Source organism: Quercus suber, unplaced genomic scaffold, assembly GCF_002906115.3.
Source record: "Quercus suber isolate HL8 unplaced genomic scaffold, Cork oak 2.0 scaffold_39, whole genome shotgun sequence".
In the NCBI taxonomy this organism is placed as follows: Eukaryota; Viridiplantae; Streptophyta; class Magnoliopsida; order Fagales; family Fagaceae; genus Quercus; species Quercus suber.
In genome coordinates, this window is record NW_027069504.1 from 1,835,296 (window position 1) to 1,861,996 (window position 26,701).

Consider the following 26,701-nt stretch of genomic DNA (forward strand, 5'->3'; position numbering starts at 1 on the left):
TTTTTAAACATTGATGGAAGAAATTTATTGTGCTCATAATGGGCTCTAATAGGAAGTAATTGGCAATAACTCAAAAGAAAATAAGAAGAAATAGACGAGTTCTAACATGTGTCATCATTCTATGCATCAATCAATTGTTTGGATCCAATTTTTTTTAATATATAATTAGATTAGATTAGATGTTAGATGCTTTCAAGTTTTATTAGCATCTAAAAGAAATGAGGTCAAGGAAGCTAAATTTTGTTTCTATTACTTTTATTGTGGTTTTGTTATGCCAAAGCATGCATTCTCAGCTTCAAATAGGGTTTTATAGAAATTCATGTAGCTTAGTCGAATTAATTGTCAAAGATGTGGTCAGAGACAGCTTCATTAGGGATCATGGAGTAGCTGCTGGTCTTGTAAAACTACACTTCAGTGACTGCTTTGTTAGAGTAAGTAAACATGCTGCTATTTCCCTTATACTTCTCGCTTTGGTTTCAAGGTTTTCTCTGGTAGGATCTCTTTTACATTTTACTTGAAATATTGGAGAGAGAGTCTATTTCACCGTTAAAATTTACATTTTTTAATGTGACGACATATGCTTCATTATTTAAAATTTTAAGTGACCTATCACTAGAGACATATTAGGATCCTCTTTAACCAGTGTGCTTTGGTGGCTAACATAGAGTGATGGGTGCCAATCTATTAGTTTTAAGCTATATATTTGGTAAGAGTCGCTAAAACGTAGTGTTGACTAGCTACTTTCAGGGTTGTGATGCATCAGTGCTCATTGATTCCACTCCATCAAACAAGGCAGAGAAAGATTCTCCTGCAAATAATCAGAGTCTACGAGGGTTTGCAGTCATCGATAATGTCAAAGCTAAACTTGAAGACATATGCAAGGGAGTTGTTTCGTGCGCTGATATAGTTGCATTTGCAGCAAGGGATAGCATAGAGATAGTAAGAGATTCTTAGTTTGCTTAACATTCTTGAAACATTATATATTGGTAAATTTGGTTGAACATGTATATGACCTTTATTTTCTTCATGTAGACTGGAGGGCTCGGCTACGATGTTCCTTCTGGAAGAAGAGATGGCAAAATTTCTCTAGCTTCAGATACATTCACAAACTTACCTATCCCTTCTTTCAATGTTGACCAACTCACTCAAATCTTTGCTAAGAAGGGCTTCACACAAGAAGAAATGGTTACACTTTCCGGTTAGAACTTCATCCACTTGTATAAATTTCGAAGCTTTTTGCAACTTCATTCCAAATCGACTTTCCATGTCATTGAATATCAAATCAAGATATTGATTGTCAGAGAAATCAATCCCTTATTAACTAATACCATGATTTTCTCTAACAATTAATGTCTTGATTTGATGTTTCATGATATGGAAATCGAATTATACTTGAATGACATGAAAAGATTATGTTATAAACAGGAGCACACACCATTGGCCGCTCTCATTGCACCTCTTTCAGCAACAGATTGTACAATTTCAATGGAACCAAAGGTCAGGACCCAAGCTTAGATTTCATATATGCATCTTGGTTGAAGAGGCTGTGTCCACAAGGCAACACAAATCCTAATTTGGTGGTTCCAATGGACCCCTCTAGCCCTGGCAGCACAGATACAGGCTACTATGTTAACGTTTTAGCTAACCGAGGGTTGTTCACATCAGACCAAACACTCATGACAAATACAGCAACAGCAAACCAGGTGAATCAAAGTAAGAGGAACCCCCTGCTTTGGGGNAAAAATATCACATCCAACAATTTTAAAATTGATTCATTTCATAATCCATGCTAAATATTATAAATCAAAAAGTGTATTTAATACTAAGTTATCTAACCTTTTAAATTATATGGTATTATGTATAAAGTCAAATCTAAAAAAAATCATGTAATAATGAATTTAAAATTAATAGCCGATTTAAAGGGCAACCGTTTTTATCAACTACATAAAAACTACCCCATGTATTTCGGCCCAACTTTTAGGAAACAGATGGCCTAAAAGGTCATGTCTTTCTTAGACCTGGAAAATGGGTTTGTCAATTGGGCTTGGGATTAGGTTGATTGAGTTTGGGTCATAACAAGTTGTCCTACACGGTTGCCAAACCTATAACCTTATTGTCTTTTCAGTTGCATCAACCTAATATGACCCATATTTTTTCACATGCAAAAAATTGTTTGTCTTCTTTTCAATACAAATAAGAGAATAAATAAACAAAACCACTCAAAAAAAAAAAAAAAAAAAAAAAAGCTAAATATAAATCATAAACACTTAAGTTTACACAATTTAAGGTTCACCTAATTGAAGCATTCAAATCTCAAACTCATTAGGAAAAAAATCTACAAGTGTTTATGAGGGGAAAAAACCTAGAAAAGAGTAAAAAAGATATGCTACACACAAACACAAAAACAAAAGCAAAAATAAAACCCTCTAAAGGAAGAAAAAAAAAGTCAACACATATGACTCATGGGTCAACCCAACTTGCAAGATTTTTTGTACCTATGAAATCACTTCACTTCTTATTCTAATGATAATAAGCTACATGTGACAATAACTTTGTCACATCTTTTGCTTACTCACATCATACCAAGTAGTAATGCTATATGGTCATTTTTTTTTTCATGTTGGGTTGTGATAAGGTTAAATAAGATTGTGTTTATATCAAATTTCATGATAAATGTTGTCACGTCATATGATAACCTATGTTTCTTTTCTTCTTTCTTTCTTTGAAGTGATTTTAGATTTGCAATAGCATGGTCATATATAATAAAAAATTTGTAGCATTAGCTTGTAACTCATGTTACATTGAAGAATAACTCCACTATAAGTATCATGTATTCAAGTCCTAAAAAACAATTAAGATACCATACAATGACCCCGATTTGTAATGGCAATTTGGGACATGCAGATTTTTTTTTTACATATGATTTCCGAAAAGTTCATTATATATTAATTGTAATTAAACTTAAGACTAATATTGTTTCATTTTCTTTTTCTTTTTTGCCATTTATACCTTTAATATTTATTATATCACATAAACATGCTATTTAGGTGGCATAATTTTAAAAAATTAGCATAGACATGTGACATATAAATATATAATGAACAATTTTTGGAATGTTAGGTTACACTTTCTCCTAGATTATGCTTTTTATATATTCATATAGATAGATCTAACAACAATAACTATACGAGTGCAATTGTCATCAAAACCCACTCTCGTTGTCCTTTTCTTCCAACTTTGCTAAAAACATTTTTTTAACTCCTTTGATCGAGTATTAATGGCATATGCTTTTTACTTATGCTTTGCCAGTAGTGTGGATGGAGGTTGATTATGAAGATTAGGGGAATTTTAGTTTGGGTGGAGCTTGTGTCGCCTTTTTGCATTGAACACGATACGATTCGGGTACATGTTGTATTCAGTGCAAAAAAGCACTGGACACAAGTTGAATCCTTTTAATTTGAATTTGTACCGTTCAATGAACAGGGTTTCTAGATTTTGGCCAAGGTTTTTTACTAGTAGTGTGCTTGAGCCAGAGTATAGGTAACTTCTACAATTTTTATAAATATCCCATTTAGATCCTGATTTCTCCTTTTTTTTTTTAATGATTTTTAGGTTCTTAACTGTGAAAGTAATGAAGTATGTAACAACTACATAATAGAACCAACCTTGAGCAGGTAAAATGATACATTTCAAACCACGAGTAAATAATATGAAATTGGACTAAACACATGTGATTATGTGAATAAACTTTAATTACTCTTAATTTTAACTAACATATAACAAATATTAATTGCACGTGAGGGACTTTAATATTATATGTACTAGTTGCAGACCCGCGCAATAAGCAGAAAAATTTGACATCATATTCTTTTATGTTAAGTAAAAAATGAAAATAGTGGTTAAGACTTATAAATAATAGTCCCAAACCCATCTCACAATAATGTGATTACACTATAGTATATAATATATATTATGTAACTAAAGAAGTCTATATCTTGATTTTTTGTGTATATATATATATATATATATTTTTACCAAGGAAACATGTTGCATTTTATTTTTAATTATTATATATGACAAAATATTTTGTAATACGTTATAATATAGTGAGATATGCACCAAAATGCAACACAATAAAAAATAAAATAAAAAAGAGAGTGTATAATTTTTATTAGAACATGAAAATGAATCTTGATGATTTCATATGAAAGCTAACATTATTTTGCATTTTTGGAGATGTTAATGAGCAATTTATCCAAACTTTGTTTTCATTTTTTTGCATAAGAACTATTAAACAAAGTTATAACAATTTATATTTCGATAATCACTAAACTCATATATGAGAATCAACTATTACAAAAAAAATTTCTCCCCAAAACATATATTGATTTATATTTTTCCTTTACACAAAAATTAAAATTTTTGAAAAACTAAGGAAGCTAAACGTGTAGTAATTTTTATTTTTATTTTCCTTTGGAGAAGAAGCTAAATTTGTAGTTGATTTTAGTCAATCAATAAAAAATATAAAAGGGGTAGATAAAAACAAACGTATTCATGATATAATTGTTTATACATGTCCATATTTGTTTTTTTATACCATGGAATCACCTCATTATGTTAAGCTACTAAGAAATTTAAACATTTAATACTCATGTTATCTAAAATATTAATGTCGTAGTTGTACAACAGTGTCTTGTTTGATCTCTCCCAGGTCTTTAACTTTAGCCCAACTCATAGCATATAAACCAATGATCATGAAAAAAGAACCTAGCAAGATGAAGCCAAACACAATTTCTAAATTTTAACAAATTAGCCAAGAAAATAGTAGGAAAAGATCTTGAATTATAAATTATCATGTGTCAACAAACAATGCAATAATCTATAATTATACTACAAGTGTAATGCATTGATGATTGTAGAATTGCTAAGGAAATCATCCAAGTAGATGACTATATATATATATATATGGTCAGGAAAACTTGCTAAAAAGTGTGACCTATGTGAAAGTAAAAAAAAAAAAAAAAAATTAGTAATACAAAAAGTGAAATAATGTAAGAGAATTTGATTAGTAATACCAGCATACAGACAACCTAACAACCATTTATCATTTAAGCTATGTTATTCAAATTGCTTTACTGACATAAAAAACTATTATTATTATCTTGACAATACTTATCAATCTTCATATATTAACTTTCTCCATTCTAATTAATCCAAGAACTTCTAGAACTTGTAAAATACCTATCATAAAGCATTAAAACAAATAGAATGTCAAGATTATAGAGAAATCTAAATGAGAGAGAGAGAGAGGTACCTTTGATATGTAGTAGATATAATAAAAAAAACATGTATTAATAATTGAAATTTTTCCATCACAAATACTAAGCTTATTGGTTTTAAAAGAGATAAAAAGAAAATAAATGTATATATATATAGAGAGATATTTATTTATTTATTTATTTATGTAGGGGAAAGGGAAAAGGTATAAATGATATATAAGTGTCGTGAGAGGGGAAAGGTTAGAGAAGAGGAAGAGACCTTGTATATTTTGGTAATTAAAAATTGTATTTGTAACTGCTAAGTTGCATATATGGGTGTTTGTGTGTGTGTGTGTGTGTGTGTGTGTGTGTGTGTGTGTGTCTATATATATATATATATATATATATATAAACTTAAAACCGACCCAACCTAGCGGGTCAGGTTGAGTCGAGTCGGGTTTGGCGGGTCGGTGGGTTTTCTACACACCCCATAGCTAGGATTATATTAATGGAAAAATGCTGCATTATGTTATTAGATACCTACCTTTGCATCATTCTAGTGACACTAATTATCATCTCTAAGCCACTACAATACGCAGCAACTTTTAAGCCCAAAAATCTGATTGTGTCGCAATATTTTTAAGCCAAAATCCAATTAGGTAGAGCCAAAAAGATATGATTATGCAGCAATAATTGTAAGTCCAAAATCTGACACAGCTGAAGAGTATTCAAAAGAAACCTCTGTAGGCTTTAATGTTGATAGATTAAACCATTTAAATGTGAAAACAGATTGTTAAGTGGGAAATTGTGTATTGATGGACCTACTTTTGGTGTTGCTAGGTTCTAATTCTACTGATTTATTGTGACTCAAGGGTGGTTGATTTCTTTTATTTTTACAAATAAGAGGTAAGTGGTGTTTACTAATTTTGGGGGTTTTTCCAAAACAGTGTTGATTATCAAACTATTCTCATATCAAAAAATATGTTGATATTTTATATATAAATTGATATTTTATAAATGCTTGACGTGCACATTGACTATTCGTTTTATGAAAAATTTGTGGGACAACCTGAATTTATTTAAACTTGTATGTGTAAATATATCTTTATATTTTTTAGAATTATGAATGGATTATTTTTGTGAGCATATTGAATATGTTTTGAAAACCTATGGCAAGTCGTGATTAAAAACTCAGTATTGTGTTTAGTCCTTAACAAGGGATAATCATACTGCAGCTAGTCCTTAGTAAGACATGGTACTAGAAAAGGGGACAGTGCACATTTGATAGCTCTTTAGCAAGGGAGTATGCTATTGAGGATCCAAAAAGGAAGTTCCTTAGTAAGAGAGTGCACCTTTAGGTTCCAAAGGAGCCATCCTTAAGAAAATGGATGAAAATGAGGTTCTAGTCCTAAAAGGAAACAGCACAACCTTGTCAACAGGGCATAAATGTTAACCTTGAGAAAAGTCTAGAAAATTGTTTATATGATGATATTTATATATATTATGATGGCACACAATATAAAGATATTTTTTTTATAAGAAGTATTTGATGATAAAATATTGATGAGTTACAAGTTATGAATTTGTTGTAAGAATTATTTATTTGAAAGATTTGTCCACACACTCCAATGTTAGTGAATTCCACTTATTGAGTTATCTTATCCCTTTTTATTTCCCCTTACAGATACATTAGAGGGATTATTGGTGTAGAGATTCTTGGAAGACAATAGTTACAAATTATTTTGTGGAACTGAGGATTTTATTATTATTTTTATGGCATTAAATATTGTATTGGAGAATTATTTTGAAGATGTTTTACCTTTGGTGGATTAGAGCTCTGACATTTGTGATGAAATTTTAAGTTGTTGGTTGCCTTTATTTAATATTTTTTTTTTATGGATTATTTAGATTGAATAAACTTTTATTATTTATGATTTTGGGGCGTTACATATCCAAACTTTGTTTTCATTTTTTCACATAAGAACTATTAAAAAAAGTTATAACAATTTATATTCCGATAATCACTAAACTTATATATGAGAATCAACTATTACAAAAAAATTTCTCCCCAAAAAATATATTGATTTATATTTTTCCTTTACACACAATTTAAAATTTTTGAAAAACTAAGGAAGCTAAATGTGTAGTATTTTTTTTTTCTTTTGAGAAGAAGCTAAATGTGCAGTTGATTTTAGTCAATCAATAAAAAACATGAAAGGGGTAGATAAAGCAAACTTATTCATGATATAATTGTTTATACATGTCCATATTTGTTTTTTTATACCATGAAATCACCTCATTATGTTATGCTACTGAGAAATTTAAACATTTAATACTCATGTTCTCTAAAAGATTCATGTAGTACAACTGTATCTTGTTTGATCTCTCCCAAGTCTTTAACTTTAGCCCAACTCACAGCGTATAAACCAATGATCATGAAAAAAGAACTTAGCAAGATGAAGCCAAACACAATTTCTAAATTTCAACAAATTAGGCAAGAAAATAGTAGGAAAAGATCTTGAATAATAAATTATCATGTGTCAACAAACAATGCAATAATCTATAATTATATTGCAAGAGTAATGCATTGATGATTGTAGAATTGTTAAGGAAATCATCTAAGTAGATGACTATATATATATATGGTTAGGAAAACTTGCTAAAAAGTGTGACCTATGTGAAAGTAAACAATTTTTTAGTAATACAAAAAGTGAAATAATGTAAGAGAATTTGATTAGTAATACCAACATATAGACAACCTAACAACCATTTATCATTTAAGCTATGTTATTCAAATTGCTTTATTGACATAAAAAACTATTGTTATTATCTTGACAATACTTATCAATCTTCATATATTAACTTTCTCCACTCTAATTAATCCAAGAATTTCTAGAACTTGTAAAATGCCTATCATAAAGCATTAAAACAAATAGAATGTCAAGATTACAGAGAAATCTAAATGAGAGGGAGAGAGAGAGGTACCTTTGATATGTAGTAGATATGACCACCGCGCACCCTTGGTGTGGTGGTCACTTCACAAGAATAAGTACTTGTGGGGTGTGGGGGGTAAGGGCCGGGGTTCAAGTCTCCAAGAGAGAGTTTTACACACATATATACTTTTTAGATTAGGTTAGAGTAGAAATTCTATCTTGTATATATATAAAAAAAAGGTTATACTTGTGGAGTGACCAACACACCAAAGGTATGCGGTGGTAGGAGAAAGGTTAGTTTGTCATAGATTAAAAAAAAAAAAAAAAAAAACGAAACCATTAAAGCTATACTCTTTATTTTCTATCTATGGAATCCAGACATAATAAACAGACAATACAAAACAAAACATTACCAAACCAAAAAAGAAAAAACAGAGCTTAATTGTTTCACATGTACTAAATCAATAAAATGCATTCCAATTTTTAGACACAAACAATTTTAATGGTTAAAATGTAATTATGTATAGAAAAATTGTAAACATGAATATAAAGAAAAAGACTAAAAGTTGAAAAGTGGAAATAAATAAAAAAAAAAAACAGTATTACAACATCGTAAAAAAAAAATCTAGCACAAACCAGAGAGAGAGAGAGAGAGAGAGAGAAAGACAAAGAGAGAGAGAGAGAGAGAGAGAGAGAGAGAGGATTGATTGTTGAATTTAAGGCAATTGAGATTTAATGGTGAAGTCATTAATAGGAGAAACATTAGCAATTTGTTTGGTGGGAAGATAATGTGTTTTTTTTTTTAATAAATTGAGAAGCACGTGAACACAGACTTGCCAGTGGGTCATGTTCATTGTGCACAAGACCCACCACATCGTTTTTCAACTAAATTTGCATTGAAAAGGTACTGTTCAGTGGGTCCCATGCATTGTTCACGGGACCCATAAACCTCTTTTTTCAACAACTTTTTCATTAAAAATGGATCCTACGACACTATTTACATATTTAAAAAGGGTTGGGTTCAAGTTACACCTAGTGTAACTCTAAGCAATATTACACCACTCAATAATTTATTATTGAATTCATATTTTGAAAATCCAACTATTGAATTACATGTTTTATATGTTCTTAACATGCATACCAAATTTCATTTATACCATTCAATCCACAAACTAATCTTTTATGCACTATTTCAAACTACAAAAACTTGAATTTAAATAATTGATTGATGACATAATTATTAATCTTTGATCACCTTGAAATTTTATAAGTATGGAAAATATACAAAAATAATGTAATCTAACGGTGGATTTGTCAAAATTTGCATCCAATTAAAAACTATTGGTTGGTGTAACATTACTTAGAGTTACACCAGGTGTAACTTGAATCTAACCTATTTAAAAATTATATAGTGTTTTCAGTTTTTAGTTTTCAACAAAATAAGCGGTATCTAAACGGATTCTTAGATAAGAAATGGGCTTTATGGTGGAGATAAGGAGATGATAAGTCAAAAAGAAAGAGAGAAAGAGAGAGGATTGATTGTTGAATTTAAGGCAATTGAGGTTTAATGGTGAAGTCATTAATAGGAGAAACATTAGCAATTTGTTTGGTGGGAAGATGATGTGTTTTTTTTTTTAATTTTTTTTTTTTTAAATTTTAGAAGAGGAAGATGATGAGTTGAGAGAGAGATATAGATAAAAAGTGAGTCTTATGGTGGAAATAGGGGTGAGATTTATTTCATATTTTTTAGAATTTTAAAATTGATAGAAATTATTTTTAAATTGTTGAATAAATACAAAAAAAATATGATAAAAATGACATAATTACTGATGTGACTCAACATGAGCGTAGCAACATTAGATGCTACTTCTCAATTTTTAATATTTATTATAAAGATATAGATTTAGACACTATAATTAAATTCCATGTCTGGTGACTACCACTATTTCCAAATGTAGTTCTCTCCATCCTCATTCCTCAGCACAGCCCCCCCAAACCAACCATCCCCATTCCTTTGACTTGTACTGAAACACACTCAAAAACTCTGCCTTTGCATTTCCAATCCCTCCTGATGCTTCATTTCAGGGTATGCTCAAATGGGTATTGCTGAAAAGGCCGTGGAAGTCTTTTTCTACTATTAAAGTTTTGGCGACTGTAAGCCTGTTTTTTTCACTACTTACAACTCTGTTTTACATGTTATAGTTCAACAGCAGTTGTTGTTGTTATCTTTAGCTGTTTGTAATCACATGTTGAAGTTAAATTGTCCTCCCAATGTGGTCTTTAGCATTTTAATTGATGGGTTGTGTAAAAGTGGCAGATCTAAGGATGCACTCCAATTGTTTGATGAAATGACTCAAAGGGGATATTTGCCCAAATGAAATAACTTATTATTCTGCTGGGTTGTGTAAGTGGAAGAGGCCTGACGAGGCGCTTAGATTGCTGTGTAGTTGTTTCCTAGGAGATAAGTCCTTTACTTCTCCCTGGCAGCATTCGCCTATATTAAATTAGGTCTTCTTTAGCTAATAAAGTAGCTCAAAGAATAAAGTCTTTGCCTTTCATTGACTCATGGTCTCAATGAAATACTTATATACAATGATGGAACATTAGCTTTAATGGGCAATGAGTTAATGAAATATTAATGATAGGAAAATGTTTGATTCTAAACATGTTTGGGGCCTTGAGCTTCAACCACTAATAAAAAGATGACGTATCTTGTCGTGTGCAATGCACATATGATTTATTGGTTAGTTGTGTTAAGTAAGTCATGTGTATTACACATGATAATGACTAATTTTGTCATTGTTGTATAAAATAAATAAGGAACTGTACAAGGGTAGCTACAAAAGATAAAATAATTTCTACGGTTGTTGTACTTTCTACGGTTGTTATGTAACGTAATTACCTTCTGGGGCTAATTGAAAATTCTCGTGCCAAACATGGGGAGTGTCTGACTCGGTAAGTCCACCACTACCATGTGGGATGGCATTAATGTATCTGCAGTCTCCAACAGCTGAGAAGATTGGATCAGATTAGTTCATTGCAAAAACGTCTCCAAGACCAACCGGAATGTCATCATGGCCCATCATATGAAGTAATCGTTGCAGCATTTGCCCAACCGGTTGGGCTTACTATCATTGCCTGGATGAAAGAACAGAGATAATGCACATCAAAATTCAAAACTGCTGCTATTGATATAATTGACTTTTTACAGCCAAAATAGCTTCCATTTTTTACATGGATCACATTCGCACCTATTTTGTGCAATATATATGTTAAGAATGAGTCGCTGTATCGTAGTAAAGCAACTTGTACAAAGTACTCAGAATTACAAATTGATAGAATGGTGTGAAATCCGAAAGGAAATAGTCATAAAGAACCTAAAATATGGAGCCAGTGAAAGATAAAAAATAAAAGGCCACTCTACATTGAGGTTGATCACTTCCACAGGCACCTTAAGTAGGTAAGACAGCTATAAAATCTCCGACACTCATAGGCATATGCATGTAAAAAACAACAGGTTTCCCAAATTGCATACATCCAAAATCTGGTTTGTGAAGAACTTCTTTGTAATGAGGAAGCTGTATTGTAAAATTAAATCTGCCAGAATATTGAGGGCCGTTTAGATCCTGCAAAAAAATGTGATATTAATTCATCAATATATATGTCATTGTAAGGATGAAAGACAACCATGGTGAGTGCGCAAGTGTACTTCAGGATACAGTTACACATGAATTGTGCATGGAAATCTTGTGCATGTGTTCAAGAGTATCATGAGTATAATATTAAAATCAGAGAGTTGAATGAAAAATACTCCAGAATTTATGAACAAAATGAAACAAATACCATAGTCATACTACGCATATTGCCATCAAGCATCACTTCATTAGAGAGGTTTTGGAAGATGATGAAATTCAACTCAAATATTGCAAGACTGAATGACTGAGGAATCCTTGACCTCAACAGATTACTCTGCTTAAATAATTTTTCTGATGATTTTATTCAAATAAACTACTGCTCCTTTTATACAAGATAACCCCTGCATTTTAGGAACAACCTATCCTAATAAAACTCAAAAACTAGCTCCACTAGCCGTTACAATCCAATCAAATGATTAACAGATTCCCTTATCCTACTAAGATGCAAATACATATGCAATGCAATTACTCCTAATATTATGCAGAACATCCAAATATTATGCACTTCTTTAACATCGGTAACAGAAGCACCACTTCTTTTGCACGTAACACTGAAGAACAAGTATCAGACATCTTCACCAATGCTCTTCCAAGAGATAAAAGTTTCAATTCCTTAGAGAAATGTTGAGGGAGGGAGGTTGCTGGTGGGTTTGTCAAGAACGTGCTTTGCTGAAACATTTAGTTGAGAGAGAAAAATATATAATGTTTTGACGTGGCAAGAAGTAAGTAGTTGTTTCTTTCCTGTATTTTGAACTTGTGTCATTTATGGTCATTTACGTGCATGTAACTAGGTGTGTGCATGATGGACAAGTGTAAGGACTATCTTTTTTTGTTTGTATTTTTTTGTAATACTTTGTTTTGTGTTGTATGTTTCAGGACCGAGAAGGAGCTGTGTTTATTGTTTTGTGGTATTGGAGGGAGAAGAATTCTGGGTTTTGAGTGAAACCATGAGAATGTTATTGCAGAGAAATTTCTGGGTTGTAGTGTTATGGATTATAGGAGTTGTTGTTATTGGAGCTAAACTGTACACTGTGGATGGTCTCCCACATCGAATTCTTTTAGATACAGATGTTGATACTGACGATTTCTTTGCCCTTTTGTACCTCTTGAAGCAAAACAGATCACAGTTTGACGTGGAAGTAAGTCAGTTCATCATTAAATTTTTAGCATTTTAATCGGTAGCAAACTGTTGAAAAATTTTCAAGAAACTTTCATAAGTATATCTTGCCTCAGAAGTTGAAGAATCAGAATTTTGTGTTATATGATGTTTGTTGGAAGTTATGGTTCATGCTTCTCTTACTCCTTGCTGAATGATGTGTGAATCAGATAATTCACATAATTTGGCCTGACTTGCCATGTTAAGCATCTCTAGGATTCAGTGCATGTGAATTTAGAATTTATTCTCGAGCTAAAGTCAGATTAGATAACTAATAAGTTGCTTTTGGTAATAGATAGACTGTTCCATTCATCATTTACTTACATAATGTGCCTTTATCTGCTGTTGTTTTCAATGGTATATTTTACCAACTTATCTGCTTCAAGTTTTAAATGGACCAACTATATTTATTATTTCAGAGAGAGAAGTAGTGAATCCTGTATTATATTGCTGCAGGCAGTCACTATCAATGCAAATTCATGGACCGATGCTGGACATTCTGTGAATCAAATCTATGACATTCTTTACATGATGGGCCATGATGACATTGCTGTTGGAGTTGGGGGTGACGGTGGGATGCTAGAAGATGGTACAATACTGCCAAATGTTGGAGGCTATCTTCCTATTATTGATCAGGTGTGAATTGTATGTAATATTTACAAGCAAGATCATGTACGTTTACCTTGACATCCTAAAATAAATCTTTAATGAGTCTGAAAGCATCCTTACACTATATTGAGTTTAAAATCCATAATTCTGGATGCTTAGCTTAAAAGCCATAATGAATCCACAATGTAATGGTTTAATTTTACCCATGTTCTTATGTGCATGGTCTAACCGTGAGCTTAATGTACTAGGGAATTACAACTTTAGGATATTGTAGATATAGACAAGCTATTGCTATTGGTCAAGGAGGGCGATTGGATATTGATTCCAATTATGGAATCCGAAAGGCTTTCCTCCCACAGGTATGAATTTGTACAGTAATTTCAATATTGCATGAAATCTTTGTTGCTTGTGCTTCTTGTGGATATGCATCCCTATAAATTACAGCATGTTGATCTACTTGCATAATGATACTCTCCATGGACTCTTTGCGTCCTCAGTTGACAATGGTTTAGAAAAAAATAAGGTATCACATGAGCAATTGAAATGCTCAACTCATTGTCTGATTTTCCATAGCAACTAGAACTGATAGGCTTACTTGCGCATTGACCCAGCAGTCTTGTTTTAATAATTTACTTGAAACATGTTGGCTGATACTTTGCATTTTGTGGATACGGCTTTGCTTTGGCTGGGGAAGTTTGTCTCAGTATCATGCTTTACTTCTTTGTATTTATCCTTTTAACTTTGCATTTGTAAGTATAGAACTTTCATTGAATGTTCTGTAAATGGTTATCCTCCTTCTGTATGCTCTATTAGGATTCAGGACTCATGTTCAATTTGTATTTAGTTGAAACCATTTTATATGTAGAAGTCAGCTAGAGTTGGATACCTTGAGCATAAGATACAGTAAATGTTTCCATATTATTTAAGCTTCCTCCCTGTTTTTTTAATGGAGTTATTTTTTTTTCGCTTAAAAAAAAGTACATGATCAAAAAAATAAAAATGTCTAGCAAAAGTTATTTATAGATTGACATTGTGATTGATTGAGCAAGCTGAGTCCAGGCCCCAAATTCTTGTAGGTTGCCAGATTGATTATGATGTGGGAGTTGGAAGTGTGCAAATGAAATGGTCCGAGGAAGGAAGTGGCAAGGATATTTCTGTTAAACAGAAATGAAAAATCCTAACATAAAGTACCAATGAAACATGAAAAAGAACATTCTCCAAAAAAGAAAAAAGAAAAAAGAAAAAACAGACTGACCAAAGGATTACTCCCATAAGTTGAAATTCTGACTTGAAATCATGGTGACCAGAGTGGCAAAATAAGGTCATGGAATAATGTAGACACCTAAACAGGGCAAATCTCTGCCTTTGTAGAATTGATGTTATGGTTTGTTCATATAGTAAATGTACTTCCTCTACAATAATATTTACTATTTAAGTATGAAACAAAGCATTCAACAATTTTTTTTGTATAAATTAGGTTTATTGTATTTTACATAAGGCAAAAGTAAATAGTTTTTAGTCCCCTTACTTATATAAAAAAAGTAAATAGTTTTTAGTTCCCATCATTATTATACAAATCATAAGTTGATGTTTTATTGCTTGATTTTGGAAAGGTGTTATAGTAGTAGCCAAGGACCCTAAACCATCTGTATGCTTTTTGTTTGCAAATATTGTATCTAAACCTCAATAACTGTTCTATTAATACACATGAGAAAACTAAAATTTTTTTAATTTCTTGATTCATGATGGTCATGTCATTTATATTTCTGGCTCACATAATTAGTCATGTAATCAGGGGAGAAGGAAATATACTCCTCTTTGGCAACCAACGGCACAACAAGTGATGATTGACAAAATATCAGCAGGTTCCATAACTGTTTTTCTTATAGGAACACATACAAATTTTGCTATTTTCCTTATGAATAATCCACATCTATAGAAACATATCAAGCATATCTATGTCATGGGTGGTGGAGTGAGGTCAAAGAACCCAACTGGTTGTTGCCCTCAAAACTCAAGTTCATCTTGCATGCCTCAGCAGTGTGGTGACCGTTGTAATATGTTTACAGATTATACTAGTAACCCATATGCAGAGTTCAATATATTTGGAGATCCTTTTGCTGCATACCAGGTAATGAATTTTGTAAAACTTACTATTAACCAACCATTGTCCTTAGTATATTCATTTAGTTGACAGAGTAACACAGCATACAGGTTTTCCTTTTTCTTTTTTCCTTTTTTTTTTTTTTTTTTTAAATGGCATTACATCAATATAGTATATCTCTTTTATTGGTGTATCTCTAGAAGTTAAAATGCCAGCATTTTGACAATGTTTCCTTTTCTTTTAGGTTTTTCATTCTGGTATTCCCATCACCCTTGTTCCTTTGGATGCAACAAACACCATCCCCATCAATAAGGATTTCTTTGACACATTTGAAAAGAATCAAAATACATATGAGGCACAATACTGCTTCCAGTCACTGAAAATAGCTCGTGATACATGGTTTGATGACCAATTCTATAAGGTAATTTCTTAAAATCGCTTAAGCTTAACTTTCAGTGAATGTATGTTGACATGATCTTGCTCTTTTCAAGACCTTTGACTACAAGTTATCTATATGATACATACATACAAAGTTGCAAAACATATGATTTGCATCAATTTAATGGATCAAGTTATTGTAATACAATTTAACTTATTGCAGAGCTATTTTGTGTGGGACTCTTTTTTATCTGGTATCGCAACTTCAATCATGGGTAACTCAAACAACCATAATGGGGAAAATGAATTTGCTGAAATGGAGTATATGAATATAACTGTAGTTACTTCAAACAAACCTTATGGGGTGTATGATGGCTCCAATCCATTCTTTGATTGCTGTGAGGTTCCAAAATTCAAGTTAAAGAAGGGTGGAGTTCGTGTTCAGACTGGACTTCGAGATCCATTTTGCATTGTTAAGAATGGGAAGGGAAAGTGCCAGGTAGTATCTCTTGCTTAGTCTTGTAACATTTCATAGAAACCTTTTAGATGTTGCCACCAATTGGCCTCATTTTTGTTCCATCTTACCCACCAAAGCTATTGCTTCTCTTTTGCATGATTTTGCTTTGGTTGGGGGAATACAAATATACATACATTGATACATATATAAATACATATGTAACACTTAAATGCAGGCTGTGCTGTAGTGTTCTTCTATTGTTGAGAATTAATAATATTGCTCAGACTTATTTTGTCTTGTTCAAATGTTCATGTGCTATCTATTGCAACAATTCAATAGGATGGCTATACAGCAGAGGTAACTGGTCCAGAAGCTGTTCACGTGCTAGTTGCTACAAAAGCAAAACCTAATCAGAACATTGCCAGCCCACTAGACACAGAATTTTTTGTAAGTTTCTTGGATGTAAGTTTATCTATGTTTCATTTTTTTCATATATTCTTGAATATTTTTCGTTCATCTCTGATTTAATATTTTACAAATGATACTCTTGAACACACGCACACAAGATTTCCGTGCACAATTCATGTGTAACTGTACCCTGGAGTACACTTGTGCACTCATTATGGTTGTTTTTCATCCTTACAATGACATGTATATGATCAATTTATATTACACTTTTTTTGCAGACTCTAAACCGCCCTCAACATTCTGGCAGATTTAATTTTACAACACAGTTTCCTCATTACAAAGAAGTTTTCCACAAGCCAGATTTTGGAAGTAAACAATTTGGGAAACTTGTTGTTTTTGACATGGATATGAGTGCTGGAGATTTTCTAGCTCTGTTTTACCTGCTTAAGGTTCCTGTGGAAGTGATCAACCTCAAGGTAGAGTGGTCTTTTATTTTTCATCTTTCACTGACTCCATGTTTTAGGTTCTTTTATGACTATTAGCTTTTGGTTTCCACACCATTCTAACAATTTGTAATTCTGAGTACTTTGTACAAGTTTCTTTCTGCTTAAATACTACAACACATTGACTCATTCTTAACATATTGCACAAAATATGTGTGACTAAAAATGGAAACTATTTTGGTTGTTAAAATTCAATTATATCAATTGCAGCAGTTTTAATGTGCATTATCTTTTTTCTTTCATCCAGGCAATAATAGTAAGCACAACTGGTTGGGCAGATGCTGCAACGATAGATATCATTTATGATTTGCTTCATATGATGGGCCGTGATGATATTTCGGTTGTTCTTGGAGATGTTTTTGCAATGAACCAATCTGATCCAATCTTCTCAGCTGTTGGAGACTGCAAATACATTGAGGCCATCCTACATGGGAGTGGTGGACTTATCGACTCTGACACTCTCTATGGTTTGGCATGAGAATTGCCACGAAGCCCCAGAAGGTACTTATGTTCCTATAACAACTGCATATGAAGGCTACTCTTATATATGGTGCATTAATTTGTTAGTTTTTAGATCTTTAGGGACATATAATTTGAAAGAAATTGTTTGCTTTTTTCTTTTTTAAAAAGTATGACAATCTGCAATAATTATTTTATCTTGTGTAGCCACTCTTGTACAGTTACTTCCTTCTTTGCCATAAATCATTAATATTTTGTTAACACTTTGCTCAATAACTCTAATGTTCCATTATTGTATATATAAGCATTTTGTTGCACATTTAGAGTTGATAAAAGGCAGAGACTTATTATTGATGTACTTTATTAGTTGAAGAAGATGCAATTTGTCATGGTGAATACTGCTAGGATAAGTAAAGAATTTAATTTAATATCTCCTATGAAAAATGTTCTGTACTAAAGGAACCCATGTAATCAATGAGAGCAAGAATTTACCCTTGATTGACTAGGAAACACTAAGGTTAAACTTGGGTGAGTGAGCTCGAATATTTAGAGGTGACTCATTGTACTGTTGAGTAAGATAGCAAACTCTCTAAATTATGTCAAATAGATTCCTTCCAGACTGACTGAACGATGCCTAAGTCTTTATTTTTTGTTTTCCTTGACTGCTTGAGTCTTGACACTTAATAATGTTTTGTTGTTTTCCAGTTTTTGCTTCACAACATATATCTATTATAGTGTCATTGGTCAATTTATTTTGTTTCAGTATTCATTTCACTTGCACAACCTTTTTGTCATCATTTTAATAAATATTTTTTTCATTTTGAATAAGGAAACATTTCCCTCCTATATACTTAATAGGAAAAAATACATTTTTTTCTAGGTGTCTTTGAGGAGACAAATCGATATCCGGTATAAATTAAAGATGCAGATGATTATGTCTTCATGCAACAAAGCATTAGGAACTTTATATATAAAGTAATCCACAAGATTTATACGTTTGTGCATTGTCATGATCCTATACTTGTTCAGTTTTTTGTCAACATCAGAATAACTTTTGGCCCTATCATCTTGCACATGTTTATATCTTATCTCAGTCATAGTCATGTTGCTAGTGTTTTCTTGCTGTTGTCTATATATTTGGGTGTGAAGAGTCTTGAAAATGGCTGAAATCTAGAGTTCTGTACCAGGTATACAGCAGAGAACTCTGTAATGTATGGAGCCCCTCGAAACACTGATCACCCTGAACTCAGACAGCCTCTTGCATTGGAAGTTTGGGAGTCTGTTGTGGAAACACTTGATCCAGGATCTAAGATTACCATACTGACCAATGGACCCCTTACTAATCTAGCAAATATAATTCTATCGAAGAAAAATACTACCTCTTTTATCCAGGTAACTGTACTTGTTAATCTGTTAGGTAAATTAAATTTGAGAAGGAATTGAAAGTGGATGGGCAATCTAAGATTATGATCCAACTATTATGATGGATGTTAATCTTCTCTTAAGAGTTAAGTAAAATTACCACCCAAAATCTTTGCAGAAATATATATAGAGATGTCTAGGAGAAGCATGCTGTTCTTTTCTCGTTACACAAAGTGCTGTATTGCCAAGCTGGAAGAAATAGCTCAACATTTCCCTTGAAATTATGTTAAAATAAATCAGGTATTGGATAAAACACATATTTATGATATTAACATTATCCTATGATTTTAAATCTCATTGCAGGATGTGTATATAGTTGGAGGGCACATCAGTCGTGGTCACTGGGACAAAGAAAATGTCTTTACTGTTCGCTCCAACAAATATGCAGAATTCAATATGTTTCTTGACCCTATGGCTGCAAAGACAGTCTTTGATTCAAAGCTTAACATCACACTTATTCCACTTGGCATCCAGCGTAGTGTCAGTTCATTACCAAGGATCTTAGCAAGGTTGCAGGAGAAAAAGAGGACACCTGAAGCTAAGTTTGCGAGCCGATTACTGTCATGGCTACACCACTTGCAACAATTGCACCATTTATATAATCATATGGTAAAAATTTTAGGATGATGATTATCCCACACTAGCTATTGCACATTCAATGTACACACGTTGGCTGGAATCATGTTTTGAAAAAATAATTTCACTGGAAGTGTGTACGGGAGTGAGCAATAAGGAGTGTGTAACAAGATTTAGCCAAAATTTTAATATTTTAATTGAAGCACTTACTGCCCGGACCCTCTTCCCCTTTCCATGATTTTCATATTAGCATTCATGATTTTTGGTTGCAGGATATATTCTCTGGGGAAATCCTTGGTGCAGTTGCACTTGCTGGCGATTTGAAGCCAACTGTGCAAGTAAAGCCCGTCAAAATCTATGCTGAAGGGATTGAATCTAAAGACGGACAAACTGTTATTGATGAAAAAGATGGTAAATTGGTCAAAATATTGGAAAATGTGAAACCTACAGCTTATTATGATCTATTTGCAAATAGGCTTGGCGATATGATGCAGTCTGCAATAATAGGAAGTTTTGATGAACAGAAAAGGCTGTGGAGTAGAGTACACCACCAAAACAACTTTGGCTTTAAGTCAATTGGTTAAAAATTCTGTGATAACAGGAATTGATTTTTTGCTATTGCATTTGTGTATCAATGAATATGTTAATTGGCTAAGCATATTAAAAATTGGACTTAAATTAGTAATTAACTTGAAATTGATATAAGCCGTAATTTGGGGTCTAAACGTGTTATTTTCTTGAGAGCCATGAGACCAGCTACAATATTTCCATGTTTATGCACAACTAATCTATAAAATAAGAAAGAAGATCAATAAATTCATACAGAAACGCACAGAAGATAGCAATATAGGAGTACAAGAAAAACAAAGCGAATTTAGTTAGAAGGAGAAAGCAAATCACAAACCATATTGACACAAAGAGTGATGAAACCCTTCCCATCTACGATGCATTATTAGCTTTAGATAAATTCTATGAAGGCAACAGAATCCTACTATTAATATATAGCTGGATATATATCATGAGCATGCGCTGCTGGCTGTATTAGCAGCCAGTATATACTTCAATTTTCCCACACTTTTGTCAAATTACAACTTTACTTATTTGTGGATTGGTCAAAATTTAAATTGCCTACTTGTGGTTTAACTCACCTATCACTTTGTTAGGCTTCCTTACCTCACTCCATTAGGCATCTATAACCCACCCTTGTACTTTCATCATTAAAAACACAAAAGACATAACAAAAACATAAAAATCAAGATCTAAAAGCTTTTTATTTATTTATAAAATTGTGAACATTCTTCCTGAACATTCTAAAGCCTATCAGTCCAAACAAAACTGTCAAGGGGATAGAAAACATTGAGAAAGAAACTTGTGGTGTATATGATTTGGTTTTAGTTTTTGATTGCAGTGGTTGTGGGTTTATGTTCAAAATTTATGGGTTTAATTTTTGGTTTATGTTCAACATTTCTGGGTTTAGTTTTTGTTTTGGGTTTATGTTCAAAAATTCTAGAAACATAAATAGTAAATACAATCTAATGCAATAGTAGCAATACTGCATAAATAAAAGTCCCAACTATTTGAAGGTCTAGAAATGGAAGATTTTTGGATAAGAATTAGAGAAAAAGTACATGGCTTGGGGACATATGACTATTTGATACAATAAGGGGCATTTTTCCTCTTTTTTTTTTTTTTTAATATTTTAAATTTTAAATAAACTAGCCACAGACCTACGTGATGCGTGGGAATATAAATAATATGTAATGAGGTGTAGTATATAAAAAGTAACCATTACTTCAAGTATTGTCTATTAAAAAAAAAAAAAAAAGATTTCTACAAGCATTTTTTTTTTATANGGTATTAACCCACTTAAGAAGAGCCATTAACCCACTTAATGCTGCGCCTCAGTCCAAATAATGTTGTGTAATTCCTTTCTTTACATTAATAATATTCATAAGTATTATTCAGTTTCTTGTTGTATTATTTCCATTGTCATTGTATTTGCACTAACAATTTTAAAGAGATTCAACACATAGAGCCTACACAAGAGAAACCAAATGAGAGATTCAACACATAGAGCCTACACAAGAGAAACCAAATGAGCCTATTGGAGATCTTAACAAGCTCTTTCGCTTTAAGGGAGTCTACTTCAAGAGATGGAAAGGAAATGTCCTTTTCTACTTGAGTTTTCTCAAAGTCTCCTACATCCTCACTGACAAAAATCCATCAAAAGTTCCTACCGATGAGATGAGTGAAAAAGAATATATTCTCCATAAATAAATAAAAACAGATAAGTATACAAAAGATGAATATAATTGCCACTCTTATCTATTGAATTGTCTTGCCGATCATTTCTATGATTATTATGATACAACTTAAAATTCTGCTAAGAAAATTTGGAAAGCTTTACAAAGCAAGTATGATACCGAGGAGGCAGGTGCAAAGAAGTATGCTGCTAGTAGATTTTTTCGTTACCAAATGGTGGATGGAAAATCGGTGGTGGATCAAGCACAAGACTTCCAAATGATTGTGGCAGAATTGAGATCCGAAAGCATAAAGATTGGAGACGGTGGTAGCTGGCATAATTAATAAACTACCACAATCTTGGAGGGAGTTCCAAAAGACTTTGCGGGACAAAAAGGATACATCCTTGGAGACTTTGATCACACGCATCCGTGTGAAGGAGGAGGCTAGAGGACAAGATGCACTCATAACACAAGAGAGCAATGGTAATTCCACCACAAAAGTAAACCTTATTTCAGTCAATAATAATATGCCCAAAAATCATTTTCCTAGAAATAGTCAATTGAAGTCCAAAAAGAGAGCCTTTAAAAATAATAATAGACCTCAAGGAAGGGGAAACCCAAATAAAAATTACAATAAGAACCAAGGACCCCTTTCACAAGATCAATTTAATAGATCTTGTTTTGTTTGTGGCAAGAGTAGGCATATTGCTCGATTTTACAAATTTTGGAAACGTGAATCTGTCCCACAGGCTAACATTACTGAAGAGCCTTTAGTGGCTATGATTACAGACATCAATATGGTGCAATATGTTGAAGGGTGGTGGGTAGTTTCTGGTGCTAATAGGCACGTCTACTATGACAAAAATTGGTTCAAATTGTACACTCCTTTTGAAGAAGAAAAAACTGTTATGCTTGGTGACTCTAGCAAAACCAAGGTTCTTGGAAGTAGTGAGGTTGAATTGAAATTCACTTCTGGACGCGTGCTAACATTGAAAGATGTTTTTTATACTTCGTCTATGAGGAAGAATTTGATGTTAAGTTTTTTGCTAAACAAGGCTAGCTTCAAGCAAACTATGGAATTTGATAATTATGTAATCACTAAAAATAGATTATTTGTAGGCAAGGGTTATGCTTGTGATGGAATGTTTAAATTGAATGTTGAGAATAATAAAGCATCTACCAGTTCAGTTTATATGCTTTCTTCTATTAATTTTTGGCATGCTCGTTTATGTCATATAAATAGTAGATATGTGGGAATCATGAGTAGTTTAGGATTAATTCCAAGACTGTCAAAAGATTTTGAAAAATGTGAAACTTGTAGTCAAGCTAAGATTACAAAAAAGCCTCATAAAAGTGTTGTAACAAATACTGAATTGCTTGAGTTAATTCACTCTGATTTATGTGAATTTGAGAGAATTTTAACTCATGGAGAAAATAGATATATTATCACTTTTATTGATGATTTCTCAAAATATACAACTATTTATTTGTTGAAAAATAAAAATGATGCTTTTGAAAAATTTCAAGAATTTTTAAAAGAAGTTGAAAATCAATTCGGTAGAAAAATAAAAAGAATAAGAAGTGATAGAAGCCGTGAGTATAAATCAGGTGTATTCAACTCATTTGTTCAGTCTTTGGGAATTATCCATGAAACTACTGCACTATATTCACCTGCTTCTAATGGTGTGGCTGAAAGAAAAAATAGAACTTTAATTAAGTTAACAAATGCCATGTAAATTGAATCTGGTGCACCTTTACATTTTTGGGTGAAGCTATTGTAACTGCATGTCATGTTTTGAATAGGGTGCCATATAAAAAGTCACACACCACACCTTTTGAGATGTGGAAAGGATATAAGCCAAATTTGGGATATTTGAGAGTATGAGGTTGTCTTGCTTATGTAAGGCTTACTGACCCCAAAATGCCTAAATTAGGAATAAGAGCTACTACCTGTGCTTTTTTTTGTTATGCAATTAATAGTGTAGCCTATAAATTTTTTGATCTTGAAAACAAAATAATTTTTGAATCTGATGATGCAATTTTTCATGAAGAAAAATTTCCTTTTAAATTGAAAAATAGTGGAGGTGAAGAAAATATTTTGTCACAACCTAGTTCTTCTACTTCACATTTACAAAATAAAGAAAATTTTGAAATCGAACCTAGAAGGAGTAAAAGAGCTAGAGTTGAAAAGGATTTTGATCTTGATTATTATGTTTTTAACATTGAGGAAAATTTCCAAAATTTAAAAGAGGCTTTAACATCACCTGATGCTATATTTTGGAAAGAGGCTGTAAATGATGAGATGTAATCTCTAATTTCTAATATAACTTGGAAGTTTGTAGATCTTCCATCAGGTTGTAAGACCATAGGTTGTAAATGGGTCCTTAGAAAAAAGTTGAAACCAGATGGGTCAATAGATAAGTTTAAAACTATACTTGTTGCAAAAGGCTTTAAACAAAAAGCTGTTCTTGATTTCTTTGATACTTTTTCTCTGGTAACAAGAATTACATCTATTAGATTGTTAATTGCTATTGCTGCAATTTTTTATTTGAAAATTCATCAAATGGATGTAAAAACTGCTTTTCTAAATGGAGACCTAGAGGAAGAGATTTATATGAATCAACCCAAAGGCTTTGTAGAGCCTGGACAAGAAAGCAAGGTATGTAAACTAATTAAATCCCTATATGGCTTAAAACAAGCACCTAAGCAGTGGCATGAAAAGTTTGATTCCTGCATGATTGAGAATGGTTATAAATCAAATGAATGTGATAAATGTATTTATTCTAAATCATGGGATAATTTACATGTTATTATTAGCCTCTATGTGGATGATATGTTGATTTTTGGCTCAAATATGCATGTTATAAATGAGACAAAAAATATGCTTAAAAACCATTTTGATATGAAAGATCTTGGTGAGGCTAATTTTTTTTTGGGCATGAAAATTACAAAAACATGTGATGAAATATATCTTGATCAATCACATTATGTTGAGAAAATATTGAGAAAATATAATTTTCATGATCACAAAAGTGTAGCTACTCTTTTTTATTCTAGTGTTCATTTATTTTCGGTGAATAATGATGATGAGATTTTTAATCAAAATGATTATGCTAGTATCATTGGTAGTTTGCGTTTTGCTACTGATTGTACTAGACCTGACATTGCATATGCAGTAGAAGTGCTTAGCAGATTTACTAACAAGCCTAGTAAAGATCATTGGCTAGCTATTGAGCGAGTCATGAGATATTTAATTGGTACCAAAAAATTATGGCTTATTTTATAAAAAGTACCCTGCTGTGATTGAAGCTTTTAGTGATGCCGATTGGAATACTTTGTCAGGTGATTTTCTCTCTACCACTGGTTATATTTTTACCTTAGGTAGTGGTGCTATTTGCTGGAAATCTAAAAAGTAAACAATAATTGCTAATTCAACAATGGAAGCTGAATTAATAGCATTAGCTTCAGTTAGTGAAGAGACAAATTGGCTTAGAGATTTGTTATATGAAATTCCACTGTGGGAAAAGCCAATTCCACCTATATTAATTTATTCTGATAGCACTGCCGCAACTGGTAGAGTTAAAAACTGTTACTACAACGATAAATCCAGACCTATAAGAAGAAAGTACAATACCGTGCGATCTTATTTAAGTAGTGGCATCATAACTGTGGATTATATTAAATCTAATGATAATCTTGCGGATCCATTTACCAAGGCCTTGGCAAAAGATAGAGTCTGGAATACATCAAGGGAGATGGGACTAAAGTCCATAGAATCATGAGCCATGTATGAGGATACCTAACCCAAGGACCAGAGATCCTAAGAATTGGGTTCAATGGGAAAAACGAATCATACGATAGTCGTAAGAAATGTACAATTTATTTATTTTTAATTATTTATTTTGTAAATAATTTTTTAATTGTTCATCCCTATGATGTAAGTGCATTTATCCTGCAATGTGGAGAGGTTGAGTAAAAAACTCTTAATGAAATTTGTAGCTTGTATGAGTTGGGTGTCAAAATTACAGGACCACCCTTAAGTGTGGGGTGGGGCCGCTCCCTATGAGATTTGGACTTAATCTCAAATACACTCATGAAACTAGGATCAGCACACAACCGTAAAGTGCTAACTATAAAAGCTCATGTCAACACATGGGTTATTATGTGTAAGCAATGACACTTAATTTCCCTAAAGTAGTCCTAGTTCAAGTCGAAAACCACTACGACTTTGGAGTTGAGATCTCTGTTTTACTAAGTGAAGGTTCAATGCAGAGCACACCTTCATGATGCATAGTGACCTGTCTTTGCCTAGTAATCTCTCTTTAACTAAAAAATTTAATATTAAAATGAGTGGGGATTGTTGGAGCATTTTAATATTAAATAATTAAACTTGTAACACCCACTTAATTAAAATAATGGACCTAATTAATTAGAATAAATTGGATAGTAATTTCATGAGGCCCATTGAGCCTATAAATAGACTCCTTCAGACCCAATCCA

General features: G+C 32.3%; 1 protein-coding gene and 1 pseudogene across 1 annotated transcript; both read left to right on the forward strand.

The window, feature by feature from the left end:
* The first annotated feature begins 218 nt into the window (after positions 1-218).
* Positions 219-1,793, forward strand: LOC112008717 (peroxidase 5). The gene is made up of 4 exons (XM_024041047.2): positions 219-431; positions 748-939; positions 1,033-1,198; positions 1,426-1,793. Exons 1-4 carry the CDS (start codon positions 219-221, stop codon positions 1,791-1,793), a joined length of 939 nt encoding a protein of 312 aa, XP_023896815.2.
* Positions 1,794-12,768: 10,975 nt separating this feature from the next.
* Positions 12,769-20,569, forward strand: LOC112014231 (nucleoside hydrolase 3-like; annotated as a pseudogene).
* The last annotated feature ends 6,132 nt before the right edge of the window (positions 20,570-26,701 follow it).